This window comes from Telopea speciosissima, chromosome 4, assembly GCF_018873765.1.
Source record: "Telopea speciosissima isolate NSW1024214 ecotype Mountain lineage chromosome 4, Tspe_v1, whole genome shotgun sequence".
NCBI classification, from domain to species: domain Eukaryota; kingdom Viridiplantae; phylum Streptophyta; class Magnoliopsida; order Proteales; family Proteaceae; genus Telopea; species Telopea speciosissima.
This window is the reverse complement of record NC_057919.1, coordinates 3,790,388-3,815,144: the sequence shown is the minus strand read 5'-3', so window position 1 is coordinate 3,815,144 and position 24,757 is coordinate 3,790,388. Positions and strand designations below refer to the sequence as shown.

The following is a 24,757-nucleotide window of genomic DNA, read 5'->3' as shown; positions in this document are numbered from 1 at the left end:
AAGTAGTACTTATTGTTGCCTTTTTGTAGACTTCCAAATAGTTAATAGAACCTCATCAGCTCTGCATAAGGGAGTAATGAAGAAATTTGTATGCATGCAAGTTACGTAGAATAGTGTAATTTTTTACATATTTTACTTGGCAGATTTGCTGGTCTGAGGAACTTGTCAAATCACAGGCTATGTGACAATGATATGAAGAAGTATTTTCTTCTCTGGCACCTAAACTGGTCACTTGACATTTTTTTGCAACCTACAGTTGTTGTCAGTGTTCCAGAAACCAAGATTTAATGGAGAGGAAACATTATTCAAGAGGACTGGACCCATTTCAGTGTGCCAGGTCTAGCAGCAGTCCGCAGATATCCTTTCTTTATTGCTGTTTGTCAAAGTTATAATGATAGACCTCAAAAGTTACAATACTAAGGCCAGAACAAAAGAGGAACTTCTGATTTAACCCCTCACAAGATCAAGGGAGCTCAAGTGCCAACCCTAAATTGTCCTATAAAATCATGAATTAAAAGCTTAATGAAATATAGGAGTATGTACATGAATAAGATTTCCGATGACCTGTGACTGGTTCTCTGTTTTATCCCTGCATCAGTTTCTTTGCTGTGGTAAAATGATGGTACTCTTGCTTATTTCTTGTATCTGTAATTGTAAGTATCGACATGGTATAAATCTTGTAAAACTCTTTCTCAAATAACTGAAGCTTTTTGTCTTCCCTCGTAGCTTGACATCAGGGTTTTTATTGCTGACATGGTTTCTGTTATGATTGTTTACATGTTTTGCATCTTTTGGCATTTCCTCAAGAACCTCTGTTAGTATCCCCTTTTTTTTATTTAAAATAATTAAGTTCTGCCCTTGTTTTATCTCTGTGCCCCAATTTTTATCTCCATTTTATTTTTTTATTTGAGATCATCAACTCCTGTTTGGTAGTTTTACTTGTTCTCATCTTGTCCCTTTTATCTGTGGCAGGTTGGTGGAAGAGCTTGGTCTGAAGGTGATGGAGCAGTCATCTATACTAATGCCAGTCCTATTGGCACTCTTAAAAGATGAAGCTTCTGTTGTTGTGAGACAATCTATTGTTAGTGGCACAAGTTTCTACTACAGCATCCTTGAAAAAATGGCACTACAGGTCCTCATAACTCACAAATTCCATACTCTTAAGAGATATTATTTATTATTTTGTCCTTAATACTATATTTTAGTTCTGTTATTTTATTACTAGAAACTCCTTTTTTCTGCCTCAATTATGACATTGGCTATTGCATTACTGATGCTGATTAGTTTGCATATTATGATAATTACCAAACCCGTGCAGGTTTTCCACCGCCAGCTTCATAACTGTTATTGTTTATGGTTGTACTTGCAATATCTCTTGACTTATCCCCCCCCCCAAAAAAAAAAAAAAAAAAAAAGAAAAAAGAAAAGAAGAGAAACATATTATGCTCTCTGAAATTTGTAAGGGCTTTTTGGTTTTGTGCTATATGTTGGGGATGTGCAAAGAGAAACGCAGAAGAAATTCCATAAAGAAAAATGCAGGTAAAGATTTATCCTGTGATATGGGGACATTTTCAATTGTTATTCGGTACTTAACATAGTGAAGAAGGGTTAGGGATGCTAACTATGTGAACACCAAAAATTAGATTGAAGCAAGGTTCAAATCAGATTTTGCTTTCATTTTGGCCCTTTGCTGAAATCGAAGTATTCTTGTGAAATTTCGACAAAAACTTTATAGTAATTTCTTTTCAGTTTCCTGCGAAACCAAAATATTTACCCTGAGGTTTTTAATCTTAGTTCATTGAAGGGAAGTTGAGAAAATAGAGAAAGCTATTGATGTAGTCAGTAAAAAATGGCCAATGTGGCTGTTTAATATGATTTATATCTTCAACCTTAACTACCACTGTAAGTACTAAGATTCCCAACTGTGAGTGTATTATTAATAGTCTCTACCTACAAAGAATTAATAAGTGGAACTGAAATAAGAGAAACTGACCATAGTTGTCCTGGTGTCTGGGCGACCCAAGGCGATCGAGGTTGCAAAAGAACTAAGCGACACCAATAAGGTGACAAGGCTCCACCTAGGCAACCAAGGTACCCCCAATAAAGGCCGCCGGACGCCTAGGCAACTCATTGACAACTAAGAAACTGTCATCTATAAAGTAGAAAGTATGCCCATGGATTATGTGTTCTAGTCACATTAGGACATATCCTTTCAAATTGAATTTGGTGGGGCTCTCTCTAAATTCCAAAACGACATAGCTGGAAACTTGGACCAGGAGAGAGAGAGCACCTGCTGCAACCACTGTTAAGGTTTTCATAAAGGGAGAAAAGCTCTTTGTTATTATGATATTTATCATGGCATTGAAGAGTATGGGGTTCTTGGGGATTTTGGTCCTTTAATTTGTGTTATAATTTTAAAAGTTTTTTCTGCCCCCCACTTCCGACAATTATGGAAATTTGTTTTTGGGTAAATTATGCATGTAGTAGTCCCTGACATTTGGGGAATCTATACTCAGGGTCCCTCACGTTTCGAAAACTATTCTTGGGCTCCCTCTGTTAATTTGTCGTTACCACAAGCCACGAGTGTCAGTGACGTGGCTTCTAAATTTTATAATATGACAGTTTTGCCCTTCCAGATTGCTCCTTGCCAAAACAAACCTCCTCTCACCTCTTATCTGATATCTCCTCTTCATGGTTAGACTATTGATCCTGTTTGTTCTATATCTTCAAAGCATTTTGTGTGCTCAGCTTGACCATCGAGAACCCTGCTGCTCTTATCAACCGTGTTTACTTTAATGTGGTGCTTATTGCTGCCTTTGAAAACAGTTCCACAGTTAATTTAAAGTGCAATAAGGTTAGGGTAGAATGGAAAACAGAGAGGCCCTTAGGAAGGGGAATAACATTGATTGGAAGAAGGAAGGTACTGAAAGCACCAATTTAGATGGGGACATCCAAATTTCCCACAACTCAGTGCTGCTGCAACAAACTTTTCATCTCTTGATTTTCTTCTTACTTATTCTGTTCCTCTCCTTGCTTTTATGTGGTAAAATCAAATAATCTTTAATTCTTTAAGGATCTCTTCCTTTATTCAGACTTGAATTCTGAGAACCAGGGGAAAAAAGAACGTATATTTTCTCATTCAAAGGAACAAATCACTACCCAACTTGCCCTTAAGGTCCAGCCATGGAAACCCATTTCAATTGGAGTTGTTTTCATTTATGCATGCAAGGAGCCAGATTGAGGTGCTGCTGAAAGTTCTCAAGACATTTGGTGTGAACGGAGACAGGAAGAAAAGATTTTATGGCAGGTCTGAACATGGGGGAATCATGGGGAGTTTAGGGCATCCTGCAATATTGGAGTACTATTGCAGACTTGCAGAGGATGTATAAGGAGGTTGATGCATGTGGAGGAAGATGGGTACATTAATACGAATGAATTCATGGATTGAACATGAAAGGGATTAGCATGGTGAAGATTATGGAGGATTTGAGGAGTCACATTCTTGATATTTGATAGGATGGAAAGATGTTGATTTTTAATGGAGGAATTACGGACTTTGTTAAGGAGTTGAGAGCTCATTGAAGTGTAAGAACATGATAGTTACGACTATAGAGCTTGGCATAAAATTGAATGCCATTCCTGTGTTTCATCATCATCTCTCTCTCTCTCTCTCTCTCGCTCCTTTGCTTGTTAAGATCAACTCTAACTTTGCTTATGGAGAGAGAGAGAGAACGCGGGTGATAGGGAGCTATCGTTATGAGTGAGAGAAATAAGAATATATTGGTTAATTTAATTTTCTGTTTAATTTTCTTGACCCAGTTTCACCTCAAGGTACTCTAAGCCTAGTTTTTGATAGGTGAGAAACCTTAAACATAGGTTTCCTAAATGTTGGGGACCTAGGGTATAATTATCCTTTTCATAAGGGTCTAACTTTTCAATTCCAGCCTCTTTTATATCTGTTCTTTTCTTCTGGATAAAGCAAGCACCCCATTTGGAAGGGAGGGGGAGAGTTATTTTATGAACTTTTTTTTGTTGGGGGGGGAGGGGCGGCGTTTGGTTGGAGGCGAAGATTGTGAATTATTTGAAGTAGTTGTATCTTTTTTTCTTTCATTTGTTATAGTTTTCTTGTTATGTGTTATCAGCCTCAGTATTAAATTGTTCTTTATTTTCATTATACTTCCACTTATGTCAACAGTTGATTATTCCTTCCTTCAACATCAAACTAATATCTTCTCCTTTTTCTAAATTATAGTTTCGTCAATCTGGTAGAGTTGAAAAGTGGCTCGAAGAACTTTGGATGTGGATGGCTAATTTCAAAGATGTTGTTTTTGGAATTGCTTTGGAGGTATGCATTTACTTCACTTTTCTCTTCAACCTTGATGGAAGTCAAAATTTACCATTGTCTTATGAGGTGCACATTTTGGAATGGCTAGGATTCATAATAGCCATTTCTTCTCATACTGTTCTTTCAAATCATTTTATGTAGGACGGTTGTCCTACAAAAGTACAAGACTCAAATAGGAATAATGGGTAACAATGATTTAATCTCTCTTCAAATTTGGCTTAGGAGAAAGCAAAATAAAGAAAATTTTGTAAACCAGCTTATAATTTTTTTTTGATACCAGATACAAGGGGGTGGGGTTGACATTGGCCTAAGAAGGAGAAATCAAAGGAAATAGGTTGAGATTTTAGACTGGGGCTTTATAGGTGTACACTAGGATTGGTTGCAAGAGAATTTTTTTCTACTTTGATCTTGATGGTGCAGCTAACAGGTGGGTTGTTTTTGGGTTCTTGATTAAAAAGCCAGTTGATTGGGTGTATGATGGGGATTTTAGAATCAGTGTGGCTAATTTGTTTAATGGATTCGATATTGAATGGTTTGGTGATAGTAGATTGTTAATTGATTGAAGAAAGTTGCGGCATTTTGAGCTGGCTGATTAGTAAGGAATGTGCTGGACAGAGCTCAAAGAAATAAAAGCAAAAAAAGTAAGAAGAATTTGAAGGAGTGTGCCCATAAGAAAAGTGGGCACTTCAGCTGTAAACAATCTGTCCAATATATGTTAAACCCAATTCCTATGTAGATTAGATTTCCTATTTTTAATCAGACTCAATTAAATAATTATATTACCCCTTTGCAAAATTTTGCCTCTTCTGGGAAATACGACAGAAACCCAAACTATCCTTGATGATTAGAGTTATTTTTGTCATGTCATAGACTACTGGAGAGACAGAAAGTAAAGGAATTTTCTTCTTCTTTATAATTTACTTTTTAATGACCTAAGCAAAATGAAAAAGACAAACTGGTCTAAAACAAAACGTTACTAATTGTTCCCTATGATTTGAAACAAAAACCACCTCAACAGGGTCCAGCATATGGTTCCCAAAGATCAAAGCAGTAAGATATGGGAAACATGGATCATGATGCAAGAGGGTCTAACTACCTTAATTTTTTAACGTGCATGCAGTGGGCCTCGAAGTAAAACCTTAGATTATTTAACTAACATTTAAAGTTGCAAGATGGTGTGGAACACACAAAATTTAAGAAGCATAGAAAAAACTATAGCATATTTAATATTAGCAAGAGGATGGGGGGTTGGAGAAGAGGTAATCAAAATAAAATGTCTAGCAATTGCAAATTGAAAGAAAGTTTGAACATAGAAAATATTTGAAATCTGTGAGGGGAGGGTTGAGAAGAAAATGATTTCTCCATTGGTTGATGTGACTGGTTGGTATAAGATTGATTTCTTTAAGTCTCTGTTTGGTTCACTAGAAAATATGAACAAAGGATAATGGTGAAGGATTCAAGAGAGTTTATCTGTGTCGATTTTCAATTTGAGGAAAATTTCCTAATACAGTGATGCTTGGTTGAGAGGTATCTCTGAACTGCAGTTTTGGTTGGTGTGTAGAGGAAGCTTGACTTGGTTGTCACAGGGTCTGAAGATCTTTGGGCTAACTTCATCAGATAGGCAGAGTTTATTCAAGATATGTTTGGGGTGAAGCGAACATTGATTTGGCAGAAAATTAGGTTTTTTTTTGTAGAAGGATGAAAAAATCTTGTTGCATCAAGCTATCAAGACACTAGATCTTAATGATTCTTTGTTTTTATCTCCCTCCCTTTTAGGTGGTTGTGGTTGTGACTTGTGGACATGGGTATGGCATGGTTTGTTGGTTTTGGGAGAAGTGGCATTGCTCATTGTGTTCACATATTTCCTTGAATGGTGGGAAGGGGTGGTTCATTTTCTTTTTCTCTACTTCTAATATAATTCTGTCACTGTTGCCTATTAAGAGAAAGGGGGGGGGGGGGGAGTGAGTAAAAGTGATGCCTGCTTGATGTGAAAGAGAACTAATTTTTTTAATAGGCTGTTTGAGTGGATTGAAAGCCCTGAAAGGGAATATTATAGGAATACTTGTTAATAAGCTGTTTGTTGTTGTTGTCTTTTCTTTTCTAATGCATATTTGATCAAATCCGTATCTCATCCAAGAAATATTGGTTCCGTCATAACCCAGACAATGAACCCATCTTCCCCTTTCAAGCTGGCCCTAGACAACTTCTCATCAATAACCTCCACCCAACCCTCAAAGACCTACAGCCACCCTTGCTTCCCCCCTCCCCTCTGCCTCTTCTACCCAAATGCTTGGTTATAAGTGTTTCACAGGCTTTGACTTGTTTGATGCCGGACCTTTGCTCCGGTAACATAAGCTCTACTAAGTGTGGTGACCCTAATTTTCTTCACAGGATCTGCTCAGGGGAATGACAAGATCTGAAATCACAATGTTAACTTTCAATTTATCATAAAAAGTGTGTCATTATTGAACAGTGTCAAGCCAATAAAACTCATGCTTGTATTACTTTCATATTTTTGTGTTGTGGGAGTGCATATCTGGAGCTCTCGCATTTGTATGCTATCAGTTGGGCTTGCGAACATGGTCTGTGTCAATGTGATTTTTTTCTTGTTCCCCCCCCCCCCCCCCAACCTTCAAAAAAAAAAAGCCCCAGAAAATCACAAAGGAAGGGCTTCCGCAAAACACACAGCAGGCCTAACAACCCCTTGCTTTTGTGGCTCATCCGCCAACTCATTTGTACTTCATGGATTCCATTGGAAAAGATTCAGCAACTGAGAGGCTAAGGATCTAATTGATCTGATCATATACAAATGGCGCCATTGCTCCTCTCCTATTCTGCTTCCATTGATGTTGACTGAATCATCCTTAATAGCTCCTCTCTCAATTCTGTATCAATGTGACCTTCATATATCTTGATACAGTTTTACGTTCAAATTTCAAAATTTAATATTTTATCAAATTGATTTTAATTTGTTCTCATGGTCATCCTTACTAGAATCTTTCAGTGTTTGTTATTCAATAGACTAGGAAGTATCAATTGAACTATCATGACAATCTTCACCTACATTTCTACTATCCATTTAATTCCTGCCTCATTTGGAATTGACAAGAAACTGGTGGATGGTGGCTTTTAAGAATATCTAATCTGTCTTGGTTGTTTGAAACAAACTGGTGGTCGCCATCATGAATTCAAATATTTTACTACTGTGGAAATTTGCTTACACTTGATGATGTAGCCTGGTTCTGTTGGAACAAAGTTGCTGGCAATGAAATTTTTGGAAACATACATCCTACTTTTCACGCCTGATGCCGATGATTCTGAAACATCTATTAAAGAAGGTAGCATATCGCAATCAACTGTGATACTTAAAAGTTTGATTTGTAGATGTTTTAAGGCATTTTTTTTTTGACATATTTGTAAATTCGTGCCATTTTCTTCAACTGTTCACAGGAAAGGGACGGACCTTTAATATTTCGTGGGTGGTTGGAGGTCACCCGGTCCTGGATCCAGCCTTATTCACATTGGAAGCAAACAAAGCTTTCGGCCTTCTCCTGGATCAGCTGCAATCAGCAAGTACTCTTTGTGGTTCTTTGATAATTGCTGTTATCAACTGGTGAGTCATCTCTCTCTTTATAAGTGTTTCACACTCTATGAAATTTAGTTAGTAGCTTTAACCTTATGTATTTTGAGTTCATTTTGGCTTCTACTTTGGTAGTGGTTTTCTTCTTTCTGTGGAAGGGACAAATTTGACCACAAACAATAAAAAATTCATTAGTATTCAGAGCTGCAACACTGATAACATAAATCTGATGGCTCTAAATCATGATTAGTGAAATTTAAATTGCATGAATGTTATAAATTAGAAATTGAATTAATGGTAACCAATTTGACTTACCAGTTTCTCATCCCTAATAAAGTTCTAATTTTTTTTAATTTTTTTTTAATTTCACAAAGTTCTTAGTTTCTAAAATGTTTGAGAAGCTTTTGCTTTCTAGTGCATTTGATTATTGTATGCTTTTTAATGGATGGGTCTGAGTCTGATATGTCTCTCTCTCTCTCTCTCTATATATATATATATATATATATATATATATATATATTTATATATATTTTAAATTTAAATTTCTAGGTTTGTATCCACATATAGTGCTGAATTTTTTAGTTTTCCTACAATTGTAGTGTTGGCAAAAGTGTGTAGTTATAGTTCTCCCTAAGGATTTGCTGATCTTATTGTCTAGAGATGGGAGTGTCTTTTCTATAGCGTTCCATTTATCCTTTACGTTGCTGGTGCAAACGAAGGGGGAGAATTAATTTTTTAGAAGGCATATTGTTTTAGCCTATAGGTTGATATTCACAATCAGGTGATGCTTGACGATTCCAGAAGAGGATGCATAGTTTTCTGCTGCTGTTCTTTGTTGTGGGAACCTATGTTTACTTTCTTTCTTGTTGATACAATGGTTAGTAGATGAACTTAGCAATCTTTTTTGGTTTCTTGAGGTGGATTTGTTGTAGTCCTGGTAAGTGGATTAGGAATTAAGAGTATCAACTGCCACTCAACCCTATTTTTTTGGTGGGTGGGTTGTTGGGGGGGGGGGGGAATAGGTAACTACCACTCAACCTATTATTATATGTTCCCTCATTTCTTCTGAACCGAATAATTATTGGAGGGATAATTGAGATTTATTGTTAGGAAATCTCTCTTCCCACACAGGTCAAGAGCTAAGTTTGATGGTCTTACCCTGTTATTTGCTTCTTCCCGCTTAATTCTCCTCCCTGAGGTTGTTTCTTTTGCAGGAGTGTAGAAATTTATTACGTCTTCTGGTAGCAATCAATTATTTTATAAAATGGTTTCCAGAAATCCTGCTTGGAGGGATACAATATTGAGTTATCTTGATATCAATATGTATATTTGACATTTAGTCATAACTAGTCTTTGGGTTGATATTTAATTTGTTAAATATTGTTTTCTTTAAGTTTCTTTTTTACTTTTTTTTTCTTCCGAATACGTAGATGTACTTGGTACCCCTGGGAACTAGCTCGTGAAAAAAGTACTTGCTACAAATCTTCATGAAACTCTCAGTATGTCCAGCTGTTGAAGTTTTCTGATTTTGTCCTTGCTTAAAATTGAGTATTGAGATCACCAAATAGAAGAAGCTGTTGAAATCTCACCATGATTTGTGATATATTATCTTGATAGAATTCTATCCAGCCTATAAGGCATCGTGACAATGTTAAGATTGGTTAGAAAAATGGTGTGTATGATATTTTAGGTTTCTTGTGTTATGATATACCATATACGTGTAATTGTTTAATTTGTGTATGCATATTTATGTATTTAAGGTGTCAAGTTCTATGGTTTCATGCACTACATGAACAACTATGTAATTTTCTGGATGATTTTGCAAGGACAGATTTCAGTGTTAACCTTATATGGTTGGCTTGAGGTGTGGCTCGGTTGCCATAATGATGTTATTTTAATGCATTAGTGTCCATGCTTGTAGTTGGGAAATGAGTATATAGTTTGGCATTATGCAACTTTGGTAGTTTTATGCGTGATAGTTTTGATTTTATATTATGGTATTACTTACCTCATCTTTATGTGTTTCTTAAATATTCAGGACATAATTTTTACACATATTGGCTTTATGTATGTTCATCTGCATGCAACAGTTACCGATCACTAGAAATTTAATATTCAGTACAAGTAATGGCTATTAAACGTGTTACCATTGTGCTACTATATTGCATTTTCTACTTCTCTAGAATATTCAATATGATGCAAGCTTTAATTTTCTCATCTCTTTCTACTGTTTTTGAAATCTTAAGGGATTACTGAAGTCTGGAAACAGGTTGTAGTACAACTGCTTTTTATGGCATTATTGCGGCATGCCGACCAGCTTTCTTGTGTGGAGTTAGATGGAAATGTGGTGATTAGAGATCGGATTTGTGCTTGAGGCTGGTGCTCGGTGGCTCAAATAGTGGGAGATAACGGGGCTTAACATTATTAAACTGCAATTCATATGGCTACTGTGGGGTCTGATGCCAACACCACTGGCCTATTATAGGATTTGAGAACGAATGGATGAGATTGGCATCCAATTTCCTGAGAGGAATCCAGTGGTCACGTGTTGTAGTTTATTTTTTTGTAAACTGTTGATTGACCATCTCTTCTACACATTCTAGGAGTATCTCCGCTGTATTTAGATGGGCTGATTGACAAAATGCCATTTTAAATTGTAATATAATTTTTTAAATGTTGATGCACATATAACATCCATAATAGTCAAAACTATTCTTTTTTGCCCTTGCTGGGTATCACTTGGCAATTCTCAATCTACTTCCTGTAACATGGTTGGCTTGTTTCTTCCCCCAATCCCCCCTCCCCCAACCTTATACTGTTTGTCTTGGAATATAGGATTCTTTGTGTCGACCATTACTTTGTTGTTGGTTAATTATGACCCAGTGTCTAAAGTATTTGTAGTTAATTCTTTAATTTAAACTAAACTGTTTCAATTTGACTGGTTGTCGATTTTTGTCTTTTGTTTTCTTCATCACTTTATAGGTTAAAAATGAGCCCACTTTTTTGTTTTCTCAGCCTTTTTTTTTTTTTTTTAAAATTATTGAAGCTTGGAGAGCCGCCGGGACTTGTGTCTTTCCATCATTTTTGGCTTTAGGATGAATGTTTTGTCAAAACTCAAAATAACTAAGGCTGGGTGATCTACTGATGGTTTCTTAAGTCATGAATTTAATAGTTGTCAAATAAACACCCAAGGGGCACTATAATTAGAAATCTAAGAAATCATGGTGTAAACCAAGTGCCATGGGGATCTTGCATTTTCAATTGGAGGGATTCATCTATCCAAAAAAATGTAAAAAAAAGGGATTTATAAGATAGCTTTAAGATTCATGCTGCTAATTTATAGAAGTACTTACATAGTGCAGAACTGCAGTTAACACACATCTTTTTAATTAGCCCCACTCCCCCCAGAAAGGAATAAAATGGCTCGCATTTCATTTTCCCCTTTGAATCATCACAACTGTTTCCTAACAAGGGAGGATAATAAGTTGAAGGCATATGGTTGTGTTATATTTTGCAATTAATTCACAAGGCCTTTTTTCCTTCTTCTAAGCTTTTTGATAACTGCTTCTTTCCAACAAATATGGCGGTGTAATGCGTCTCTAGTAGATGGGCATTGTTTCTGGTAACTTGCACGCAGCTGAAAAGTTTTACAGACAGCAAGATTATGCCACTCTGCATGTTTTTTGGCTGTTGCTTGTAGTGAGGGGGAGCACTGAACAGGAAAAAACGTTTTTCTTATGCAATGCTCACAAAATAAACTCCATCGGAGTAAAGTGATTAAAATTTGGCTGCAAAAAAACTGATGGATGCCGTCTTCTTTGCAGTAGACATGTTTCTGGGTGCTGGCATAGTATTTATTTTGATTTCTTTATGAGGAAAGAGTAATCTAAGACCAGTGCTCTATTTGGTGTTTCAAAAGAAAAGATGCATTTAATTAAATTTGGGGTAAACATGATTGATGCTGCTTCACAATTTTGGTTTATATTTATCTGCTTTTCAGGGAGAGAGAGAAGGGGAGGGGGGAGAGAAGACCAACATTTTATTGTTCTGTTGTATTAAACTACAACCACTTAGAGACTTAGAGCATACTCTAGGTGGGGAAAATGTTAATGTTTTAATTGTATGTGTTGTCAGCCTTTTGAGTGATGCCCAATCACATTTTATGATCAGGCTGATGAGTGAAGAGGAGGAGATTGAGACATTCATATGGTCTGATTTGATATTTTTTTTCTGCCAGTTTATTGGCCTTTACTTCCTTATATTATATATTTGAAACCCTGCACCCTTTATGTCTTTTAGTATTAGAACCCTGGAAGGTTCTTATACGAGAGAACATTGGCTACTACTTAGTTAACTGTCAGTCTAGAAGTGAGATTGTCAATTTTCAAGTCTACTTGTAGGAAAAAGTTTCTAGAAGGAACTTTTGCTTTTGAATGCTGCCTTTGCCTAATCAATCTATAAGGCTAGGCTTTGCATTTTTCATCTATATTGGTTTTGAGTTGTCGTTAAATGTGTGAGTTTGTGATAGAGTAGTGATGTCTGTCTATTATTTCTGTCGTTAAATGTGTGAGTTCTTGCTTTATTTTAAAAAGCAACACTAAATGCAATGAAGATTTTAAGTCATGGCACCTGAAGATTGGAAGCATCAAACCTCTTAATCTGCATGTACGCCTTATCTTGCTCCCTGAAACTTGGATTTGAAGTCACCGCACTTGCCGTCTTATAGTTGGTGATTGAAATTAATAGGTGAAGAACTTGGCTTATTTGTTGCTTGTGTGGTGAATTGTATACTTCCCACTGAATTTATGAACTGGTTAGATCAGAGATGGCATTTGATTACTTCACAGCATTATTATATGGATTTAGAATTAATTTTTTTTTTTTGGGGGGGGGGGGGTTGAAGGGGCAGGGTGACAGTTAGAGGTGGGAGAGAAAAAGTTTATTGTGAACAGAAGTGCCTATGTGGATACAATGTTGGAATGCCTTTCTTTTGGAAACTTTGAGGGGTGATGAAGAAAACTCCCAGTGTATGGAAATCGATATGAAGGTTTGATAAGGAAGATCAAGCATCATGGTGTGGTAAGGGTATGATGATTGTGATACTGGAGATTTTCACATGGTCTTACGGTTAGGAAAAAGGCATCATTCATGATCCTTTCATGTTTTTATGCAGTTTTGCCTCTTCTAGGCCCCGGAATTAGTCATTGTTTTGAAGTCTGTAATAAGGAAGTTATATGGTCCTTGGCATGTTCAACTTCCCTATTAGAGAGAGAGAAGATTGCAGAATCCTTTGATCTTAGAGTCTGGATGTGGTGGACATCTCAGTGGGAAGAGAAGAAAAAAGAATATGGACTGAATTACTGGGACGTTTTTATGTGTTTTAGTTAGCTCTACTCGTGACTTTCTGATTAGGGGTATTGCATCCGTTGTTATGCAAAACATTTGAGGAATACGTGTTTGATGTAACCACAAGCAGAAGGCATGTGTTAGCCTTTTCTCTTCTCTCTAGTGGCTGGAGAGGGTGAGCCTGGGAAACCTAAGGATGTTTTCACATCATGGCGTTGTAGACTATTTGGGCGTTAGAGGCCGTAGACTTTGGAGTGTGGTTCTTTTCAATTTTGTTGGGTTATGTGGAAGGGAAGGATCAAGATGGTTCTTTAGTGATATTATCCATTATTGGGAATAGTGCAGCTCCTTCATTTTGGATTGGTTTCATTTTAAATGAGTTTAAAGATTTCTGCTGATGTTTTTATGTTTATGTAAAGTCTTCACTTTTTTCATTTTTGTTCATTGATTGTCTTATGTCTTGGGAATATAAAGTAATGGGGGGAGGGGTAAGGAAGAAAGAGAATCCAGAAAGAAAATCAGGATTGCAGGGGTAAAAGAGAAGAAGCCGTGAGAAGGAGGAGGAAGGGGGGGGGGGGGAAGGAGGGTGCACACGCACACAGCCAGGAACTCAATTCATTCTTTGGTTATTCAATTCTGTTCCCATTCCTTCTCAAAATACAGTCTTTTAAAAACTCAAAATAAAAAAAAATGCAGAAAATAACTCCCTAATAACTACTTCTACAGCAATGAGTGCCCCCTAATAACTAGTTTTACAGCAATAACTGCCAAATAACTCTAAAAATAAAACATAAAACATAAATAAACTAAATGCAGGGCTGGTAGGGCTTGGGCTTGGGCCTGAGATGGTACCCCTTGAAGTATCCAATGGGGCCTTGGCTAGGGCTAGTAGGAGCAGCCCCCAAATGTCCTGCATCATAAAGCCTTCACTTTTTCTTTGGTTCATTGGTTGTCTTGGGAATGTCCCCCACTACCCCCTCCCAAAAAAAATGATGCACAGTATTTTAATGCTAAAAAAGAATGAAAGAAGAAACGTGCAGCATAGTCCTGTGATCATGTCTGGATGGGATTAGACATGGAAAGAAGTGTTTGCACATGGCAAACTGCAAAAACCAAACTATTGATATATCATCAAAGTTTATGATTATATTAGAAGCTGGATTTGTTAGATAACTAACAGGTTGTGTAGTAAAAATATTTGATATGAGTTTGTAAATGGATATACTTATTTTAGGCAGGTTCTTTTGAACTTTCTGGTACATTTCAAAACGAAACCAACCTGAAAAAAATTAGTATTGTTGCATACAAAAGCATTTGTTTGGCTAGCTGCTCATATTTTGAGACTAGTACAATTTCTTGTTCCTCTATATTTCTCTATGTACTATTAAATATTATCTAGATTATACAACCTTGACATACAATCTGTATCTGTCTACTATTAACAGCCTAGCCTATATAGTTGAGTACAATAGAATTGCAATGATAAAATTGAGGAGTGACGTGCTCTAGAAGAAAGTTTCCAGTGTTTAGATGTGTCACTGGAATAACTTGTGTACAATATGAATAATCTTCAACTTTAAGAAGCTGAACAAGTTTAAATTTTGAGGACAAGAGAATCCAAGATTGTTGTATCAAAGCAGTGCAATGGCCCAGCTCATTTTGTTGTAGATAAAAGTTTTCAGTCAATTAACCCTTGGAATTGTTGCAACATAGCCTTTAGGCAAAAGATGTTTTCCTTTTGACCCTCCTGTTATCCTTTTACCACCTTCATTTTTTGCTTATAACCAGCGCATTTTTGTTGTAGATAAAGGTATTCAGTCAATGAAAACTTTTGTTTAATCATTCAAATTGGTGCAACATAGCATGTAGGTGAAAATGTTTTTCTTAACCTTCCTATTATCCTTTTACCACCTTCATTTTGTTGCTTATAACTCCTTACTGATGCATTTTTGGGCTTTGTTTGTGCATTTCTGTACCATTTAATCTACCTCCCCCCATATTTTCACCTATTGGGGCAAGTCCAGAGTTCCTTCAAATGTTCTATCTTCGAATTCTATCCTTTCTAATCTTGCCTCTTGGGACGAAGAGGCATGGTGTTATTCTCGTCTTATTAGATCCATTAATTTATTGGCTTCCCATATGCAAGTTCACTTTCAATGGAACCCACAGACTGCAAATGAGATGGGGGATGATCTGGCAAAGCAAGTAGTTGTACAGTCCAGATTGCATTCCGTGATGCCATTCCATTTTGTTTTGTCTTTGCTTTGGGGGTTAGGGTGTTAAGCCTTGTGTAGAATATGGTTTCTGGTTCTATTTCTCTTGTTGACGTTGACGTCCTTGTTGTATCACTAGCCTGTTCTCTATTTGAATAATCGTTTCTTATTTGAAAAAATGTTGATATTCTCTGAGATACCTTAGTTTATGTATATGTTGTTTCTATTTGTCTTGAGATTCAATCATTCAGCATCATTGGCCATATACCTTTGAACTTTATCCATTAACCTTAATGAATCCAGCAATCATTCCACACACTGAAGTCTCGTCAATATTCTCTGAGATACCTTAGTTTATGTATATGTTGTTTCTATTTGTCTTGATATTCAATATCATTCAGCATCATTGGCCATATACCTTTAAACTTTATTCATTAACCTTAATAGATGCAGCAATCATTCCACTCACTGAAATCTCTGCTTCACATGATTCACTCTGCTCTTGTTTCATGAGAAGTATCATTCTCAATCGTTCCCTCTTGATTTATGTTGTAACCAAGAAAATGAAATGGTCAGTTTGGGGTATCGCTTGATTATCAATCTCAATCACTCCATTTCTGTCCTATTTTTGGTCTTCTGGAATGGGTATGACATTGTCTTTTGGATTTGATACCTGTATTATTTTTCTTTTTATTTTGTTAGTATTGCACTTCCTGATTGAGAAAAGATCCAAGCAGAACCTAGTGTAAATGTTCTGAATGATATTATAAATAAATCTAAAAAATTTAGGATCCTCTAAAGATTCTATCCATGAAGGCAAAAATCTGAATCACTAGAACTGCTGCACTGGGATAAATCAGTAATGGATCAAAGCTTCTGTTCAGAAATCTGTTAAATGAAGAAGCTCAAAAGCAATTTTCAAAGAAACTGCAACATAGAAAATTAGTTGAGGGAGTTCAAGTAATTATTTCTATAAAACTTCTTAAATAGATATTCAATACTCTCTTGTGCAACATAGTGAGAATGATTAATATTAACTTCTGAATCATATATGGGTGCATCTTGGTGCAACCAAAGTGGTGAATTTAGAAGTGGTAACCTTCTTTTGATTGCCCTTTCTCTTATTCCCAAAAAAAATTTAAGTTGGGTAAAAAAAGGATTTCAAAAGAATTTGAGAGCGACTTGCCATTATTGTCTTACACATTTTTCAAGTTCAAGTGTGAAATTACAGGATTTTACCCTAATAGAAAGAAGTGCCTTATACTAAAAGGGCTAAAAAATAAGGTTGCAACTTCTCTTTTCACCAACTTTAGTTGCAACATGATTTTCCCATCATATATATATATATATATAATAGAATATACCGTCTCTTTTAGGTTCTCATGAATTTTGTTTTATCCAAAAGTCTGTTTTTCTTGTAAATTATTCCTGCTATGAATCCTAAAGCTCCCCGTGTCAAACATTTCAATTGTTACTTTCAGTGGCTTATTGGAAGGGGGTTTGTTGATGGTCAGGAATGGGTAAAGTTTCAGAGTAGCATTCCTTCAAGCCATGCTTCACAATTTCAACCAACATGTTGAAATTTCGGCGCCATATTTTGTTTTCGACCTTGGTCTAAATGAAATCACTTGTGAATTGAGCGGGCTTCAATGTCTTCGTTTTTTCAGTGAAATGGACCATATTTTGGTGCAATTTGGGTGGTATATTTTTACCCTTTTGGTGTCTTTTCAGTGTCATTTTGTCCATTTTGGTTTCGACCAAGGTTGAGATACCAGTTGAAACCGAAATCTTGAACCTTGCTTCAAGCCTGAGAGATAGTTTGACAGGGATCCTCAGATCAAAAAAAGAACTTAAATGCTTTGGAGGTAGATTATTTCAAGTGTAAGTGGTGTCTAGACCAGTGGATAAGGAGTAAGGACCTGTTATTTGTTGGCATCATGGCATGCCAGTGGTTTGTTTTAGAAGTCAAAAGGTTTCTGGATCAAGATGATCACTTTTTATGTTCCTTACTGAAATTGGGTGTGGAAGCTTGTAGCAAGTTATTTTAAAATGCTAAAACTTTGGGCTTGTTAAAGGTTTTTCGGTGCTTAATTCTGACATGACTGCCCCATTTACAGTTTGCAGAATATATTTAAGTCCCACCTTTCACAAATGACACACAGTGAAGACTTATTCTCCGTTGCCTTCTTATCAAGGTTGAGAATTAATCTTTGTCAAAAGCAAAATTATGGGGTTCAAGTGTTGCGGGGGGGGGGGGGGGGGTTATGATGAATCTCAGAGAATTGGTCTGGGGCTTGGATTTGCAGAATTTGTGGGTTCTATTCTAGCTAATTGGGTCTCCCCCGTGATGTATCTTTTTGGTGGTATTACTGTATATTCTTTCTGTATAGTGCTGGTCTGTGCATGCATTAGATGTGTTTCTCACCTTGACGGTTTCTCCTTAATATTATGACTACTTTTCCAAGAAATAGAAGGTAGTGGGCAGGGTTGTTGGTCAACTTGGTTTACTTAAGTAGATTAAATCTCAAATGGATGTCTGGAAGACTTGGTAATTCGGAAGTATGACTAAGGAGCTGTATTTTCAGTAAGATTGGTTTATTCTGCATTAGTTGCCTCTGGATCTTCATATCCTGTTAAAGCTTCTTAGCAGAACTACTGTCCTTTCCAAAGTGGCCTTCTGTGGACATTGATGCTCGAAAAGTGCCTTACATTGGACAAACTCCTTTTCGAGGAGGAATGCCCACCTTTTCTTTTTTTTGAGATGGACAGAATGCTAACCAGCTGTTGGACTGTAGTGTCTCTAGGATTGTATGTCAGGCCTGTTAACACTTGGGTTTGCATGGTAGCTCCATGGAGACCACTGGAATAACTTATCAACTTTACAGGTGGCAGATTGGTACTTATTCATTCATGGGCAAACCAATGTGGAATATAGTTTCTTGAATTTTTTTGTAATTCATGGAAAGATAGGGAGATCCATACCTTTGATAAGTGAGTGGCTCTATGGCCAAAAAGGTAGTGAAGAGAGCTAAGACTGTACCGGGCCGATTATTTTCGTTTTATAAATCAGTTAGAAACTGCCTTTTTCCCTCACCTGTACCGAAAAGAGATGCCTTTGGGGGTTCACTCTTTCTTTCAGCATTATATGACGAGTTTATGCCTTTTGAAAAGGAAACAAGAAAAATGGAATGTTTTGACACAATTTTTTAGGTCTAGTTATGTCCATTTGTATTATGCATTTTCTTTGCTTCAATTTATAAATGTAAACTTGCCATAAATAGTAGTAGAGAAAAAATTCCCCACAATGTCAGAGTGTAGTTTCTCTCTCACAAAAATAATTTTATTATTTTCTCTCACCTACTCTGAATATGTGGATCCCATGTAGATGATACGTTTTTCGGGGCAACCATTGGTGTGGCATGCAGATTTCTTCCCTACACTGGCAGTGTGGGAAACCCTCTCCCATAATTGTATTGTCATTATGCATTTCATTTTTGAGTGAGGCATAAGGTGTATTCAGTTTTTTCTCTACAAAAGTATTGCACATTGTACAATTTTTACTACAATCCCTGGACTTGTGTCAAATTCTAACTTGGCCAGATCATCTGTTCAAGGATGGTCTGTTTTGGGAATCCAATGTGATGAGATATTCATGGATTATGCCAAACAATGGGCTTTTTGATTGTGTGAATAGCCTTAATGTCACTTCTGACTGAGTTATGCTCACCCATAGGACTTGAATAAGTTAGAATGTCTTTGCCTACACTTTTCTAAGACTTAAACTATGTATAAAGGGCCTGGATTCCAACTGAACAGCTGCCAAAGTTCAGCTTGATAGGTTCACTTCCAACTGGGCACCGTCATGCAGAATCTAACTAGTCCACATCCTGCCATTCTTTCCAGTTGCAGAGTTAGGAATCAGTGAAACTACCTCTGAGAATGTCCATTTTAGATGAACTCCTGCCACCAATGATCCTGCTGATCCTTTGCTACCAATTGCTCAAAAGACCTGCCATCATGACCTGCCCTGGCAGAAGCTTGTTCTTTTGCCAAAAGGAGAATAGCTCAATACTGCATGAACTCTAGTGGACCCCTAGAGAATACCTGTTTAATCCAAAGAGGGACAATCCTGGAAGTCTGGAGGTATTGGTATGTAGCTGAATAAAGTTTGATGCAATATGGTGCCTGTTGAATCGGAGGTTCTGTTGGAAGCAAATTATGGATATGTTTTGTAGGGTCCTTACATTTATGCCACTGAAAAATGACAACTCCATGCTTCTTTGGACTACGTACATTAATAAAAAGGTGCTGGGCAAGGATATATGGTTAAGTTCTGGACCTCTGGTCAGATCCTAGGTGTGTGTAGCTTGTTAGTCTTCAATTCTTCATATGAGATTTCCTCAGATTTACAGAATTGTATTGAGAATGCGGTAGTTCAATGTTCTATGAAGTGTTTCGAACCTAAATATCATGGACCCTAGAATGACCAGAAACCTCAATGACTGTGAAGTGTGAAGTAGATCTTTGCTGTATCTGCTTGACTGCCTTAAAACTGATCGGATTGATTTCTTTAAAAGTTTCTAGAGATCCTTTTAAGGAATCAGCTGATGATTACTTTGTTAATTACATTTAGATTGTTTGTAAATCCCTCGGCAAAGTAAGTCCCTCTCCAGGCTAGACTACTGTGATAATGTCATGTTAGCTGCTCAACTCAACTCAACTCAGCTTTATCCCACTAAATGGGGTCATCTTAGCTGTTGATCTCCCTATAAAAAAAGAACGTGAAATTACGAATGGATGGTGTTTCCACGAATGGGAGCAAAGATTTTTTAGCATCTTTATTGCAATTTCTTTCTGCTTGGGAAACTTGGTGCTTTCTGATTCATTAATTCTGTCAAATACGAGTTTTTCTCATAATTTAAAACTCTTAAAAAGAGAGTGAAGGTTTTTTGTCCTGGGGTGGTAGACTAGCAGTTGAATTAATGGTGTTTAGGCCTGGTCCAATGCTGTGACGAGCGTAACAAGATTGCAGATTTTACGTCTTAACTGGGACTATTTAATCTGGGGATTGTTTTTATTATGGAAAGGGATGAGCTTTTTCTATTTTCCTGGATAAAGAAAAAGGGAAGTTATTTTGGAGGGTTTCAACGAAATGCTTCGAGATGAATAACTTCTATACTTTTTGGGAGTTTAATTGGATTGTTTCAGTTGATAACTTACTGGTTTGCCTTGATGTGTGAAACTTGGATGCTTTCTTTTGGAGGATTGGTTGAAGGACCACAATTGGATTGTTTAAGTTGATAACTTACTGGTTTGCCTTGATGTGTGAAACTTGGATGCTTTCTTTTGGAGGATTGGTTGAAGGACCACAATTTTGGCTTTGATATTTATGTTTTTTTGGGTTCACTTTCCTTCCATTAAATTCCTCTAATTTTCCACCCTATGGCACACTACTCTCCATGATGATGTGCCTATGCTCAAGAACTGTGCTTCTATCTCTGTGCATAAATAAATAAATAAATAAATATATATATATTTATGCTTTTCTGTTCCTTATTTCTAAATATATTTGTTGTCATTCCCTTTAATCCTCATGTTTGTAATGCTTGTTCTGCCTTTTCTTTAGGATAACTTCTATCTAATGACATAGACCATTTGGTTGACAGTCTTGCGGCTATTGCGAGGAGGCGGCCCTTCCACTATAGTAGTGTTCTTTCTGCACTTCTTGGTTTTGACCCAAATTTTGAGACACTAAGGGGTGGACATGCTGCCAGTATCCAGTATTCTCTAAGGACTGCCTTCCTGGGGTTCTTAAGGTGTACCCATCCAGCCATTAAAGAGGTAAACCTTATCTTCCACTTTTGCTTAGGTTCTTTATTTCTTGTTTTATGTTCCTTCAGCAGCTTAAATCTGCCAAAAAAATGACTGATCCATGAAGATTGATATCCAACTGATCAATCTAAACAGTGTCTGATGCACCATCTTGTTGCTAGCTATCTAATATATATATATATAAAAAAAACTGAGTCCAGACACAGGAGTGCGTGAAATCGCCACAATAAAAAATCCCATCCACGTTGATGCCCCTGCACGTGCTTTCATTGCCCCCCGCGCTGTTGCAGGGGCCACGCGACCAGACAACGATCTCTTGCCCATATATATATATATATATCGTGAATCTTTCTCTCTCCTCCCACAACAGGGGCAGATGTCATTTCTTTGGGGAGGGGGAGGAGAGATAGACTCGTTAGAGCTGGCATACGCTACGCTTCCAGACAGAGTTCATTTGTCCATATATCTATAAGAGTTTTTATTAGAGAAATGAGGGTTTAGGGAATCAAAGGGAGGTGTTGATGCATCAAGCAAGTTGGTTATGTGAGCAGAGGGGTGCTGATCATTATGAACTCCACAAAATCCAGTGATAGGAATGAGTTATTCAATGAGGCCTACACAGTACGTAACCATATAGCTTACTCTTCTGTCTCTCCAATGTTACATAATGAATTTTTTAACGAAAATAGAGGGTGAGTAATCCGGGAGAGGAACAGCCTTGCCACTCAAGGTTGTAGTCTTGTAGATATTATCAAAAGGAAGATATCTGCTCAAATCCTTTACTTTTTTTTTTGGAGGGGGGGGGGGGGGGGGGTTGGTTTGTCCCCATGGAAGTTGCTTTGAATTGAGATTGGTGGTGGTGGTTTTCTCTTCCCACCTCTTGTTTTTTTTATTTTTTTTATTCAGAGGGTGTAGGTGTGGGGGATGAACTGACGGAGTTTGTTTTTTCCTTTACTGTGGTTTGTTTTGAGCGAGGGAAATTGGAGGCAGTTGCTTCTTTTTTATCTTCCCTTTTCACTTGTACATCTATGTAACACGTTTTGGTTCAAGGAAAGATACATTTTCTTGTTGCTTATATATGAAATAAGAAAAGAAAAGAACACCTCAATGTACCCAAATTGGACAATAACAATGCATTTTTGGTGTTTAAAGCACATAATTCCTTCTCATCTAAAACTCAGTTTAGATGATTAATAGAACTAGCAGATCAGGTGTTTCAGTAGCCTTATGATACTTATTCACTTAGTAGTTCTGAAAAAGCTTTACCAAAAAAAAAAAGTAGTTCTGAAAAGACTCAATTGTTTCTCTCATGCCAGAGGAGTTTATATTTAAATGTCCGCCGCTGTTGTGTTTTTTCAAATGTTGTTTCTGAATCTGTTCTTCTTTATTTGTTATCCTATTCTTGTGCTGTTAATGAGGTTGTTTTGGTTTCACTTAGATTCTCAACAGCATGAATTTCCATGCTGACCTTATGGTTTAATCAGTGATTGCATCCCATGTCTTGTAGAGACATGCTTGAAACCTTGAACATTCTGATATCCTGAATTAAGACTTGATAAGTTGTATAATATTGTATTTGCACATTTGTGAACATACCTCTTCGAACTGTTGATTTCTAAAGTACAATCCTCATGCATAAAACAGTCTGACACATTGTATACTCTGTTGCAATTTCAGTCACGTGAGAGATTACTAAGGGCTTTACGAGCAATGAATGCTGGAGATGCTGCTGATCAAGTAATTCGGCAGGTTGATAAAATGATAAAGAATACTGAGCGTGCTTCACGTGATGCTCGATTTGGCAAGGTAATAACATTGGAAAGTGTGGTTCCTGTTTAGCCTTTTGCATTGTGCAAATCCTATTGAACTTTTTTGTTTTTTTAATCTCTTTAGTGGATTGTCATTGTTTAAAGGGCGTCTATTTTCTTGATGATCAGGATGATCAACCATCAAGTCCACTACCTTTTTTTGGGGATTTGATTAAGAAACGGCCCATGCTTCAGGATAATGATGGTATGACTAATACTGATGAAATTACTGCTAAACGAACTCGTTATGGTCCTCAAGGAAACTCAGCATTTCCTGGCGAGATACCTGATGATTCTAGGCAGGATGATATTGCTGTAAATGGAATAGCTCCTAAGCTGCCTTTGCTGGATAGTGACTTGACACCTGTGGAACAAATGATTGCCATGATTGGTGCTTTACTGGCACAGGGTGAAAGAGGTGCCGAGTCCCTTGAAATTCTAATATCAAAAATCCATCCTGATCTGTTGGCTGATATTGTAATAGCTAATATGAGGCACTTACCTAAGAATCCCCCTCCCTTACTAAGCAGACTTGGGAATGTTCCAGTAGCTCCACAGACAAGTTCGTCAAGCACTTCATCACAGGTGGCACCCAGCACTCCTATAATTTCGGTGCAGTATTCTGCTGCTCCACTACAAACTGCATCTCCATTTTCTTCTGCAGTAACGAGCAGCACATCAATGCCTGATGTCACCACAGTCCCTAATCTTCCTGCCGATTACAAACGCGATCCACGAAGGGTATACTGTTTCAACATATAAGATTGTAGCTATTAGATTTTTACCCTCAAGCCTCGTGAGATTTTTTATCAATGTTTCATGCATGTTGGTTTTTATACTAAGTAAGCAGTTATAGTTGCAAACTCTAATAGTTTAAGTCTTTTCAGGATCCTCGTCGTCTCGATCCACGGCGTGTGGCTGTACCTGGTGGAGTACAGTCGGTGTCTCTGACTGTGAAGGAGGATACTGGTGACATGCAATCTGGATTTGACAGTTCTGCTTCTCTGAGGAGACCTCTTCCACCTCCTGTGGTGATAAAGGTGGAAAGTGCTTCAGTACCTATGGTAACCAAAAGTGATTTTGAATTTTCAGAAAGTTCAGTTGCTCCTGTAACTGACCAGCCTACATCTGAAGAAAATTTGGAGGTTTTAGATGAAATTAAAAAGGAGGAACCGGTTGAAGAGGTCAAGGTTATTACTACTTCAGACCCTGCCCATTCTCCTGTTACAGCTGTTGTCCAGGATGCGATGGCATCAATACCGACAGATTTTACAATGACTGAGGGGGTTGATCCATCTTGTTCACTGGAATCTGATCAGCATTCCCCTGTTGGCTCTAGCACATCTGCCTCTGAAGAGACCTCTCAAGATTTTCCCTTGCTTCCTTCTTATATTGAGTTGACAGAAGACCAGAAAAAGACTCTGACTAAATTGACAATTGAAAGAATTATTGGGTCATGCAAGCAAATACAGCTGACAGATTGCAGTCAGACACGCATGGCATTACTTGCTCGCTTGGTTGCTCAGGTAGTGATGGCTTGAATTCTAATTGGTCCTTTGCTCTGCTTCCCTTTCCCTGCTGCTTTTTTTTGGTCTTCAAACCCCTTGCATTTTGTCACTTTTGCCATCAGTTT

General features: G+C 37.2%; 1 protein-coding gene across 2 annotated transcripts in view; it reads left to right on the top strand.

Moving 5' to 3' along the window:
- The window catches only part of LOC122660348, an 82,186-nt gene that overhangs the window by 2,626 nt on the left and 54,803 nt on the right, over positions 1-24,757 (top strand). For both annotated transcript variants that reach the window (XM_043855611.1, XM_043855610.1), the window contains exons 2-9: positions 973-1,132; positions 4,253-4,345; positions 7,581-7,683; positions 7,796-7,958; positions 21,151-21,325; positions 22,994-23,122; positions 23,254-23,865; positions 24,012-24,650. In XM_043855611.1, the coding sequence (XP_043711546.1) occupies positions 973-1,132; positions 4,253-4,345; positions 7,581-7,683; positions 7,796-7,958; positions 21,151-21,325; positions 22,994-23,122; positions 23,254-23,865; positions 24,012-24,650 (2,074 nt within the window). The remainder of the gene's footprint in view (positions 1-972; positions 1,133-4,252; positions 4,346-7,580; positions 7,684-7,795; positions 7,959-21,150; positions 21,326-22,993; positions 23,123-23,253; positions 23,866-24,011; positions 24,651-24,757) is intronic.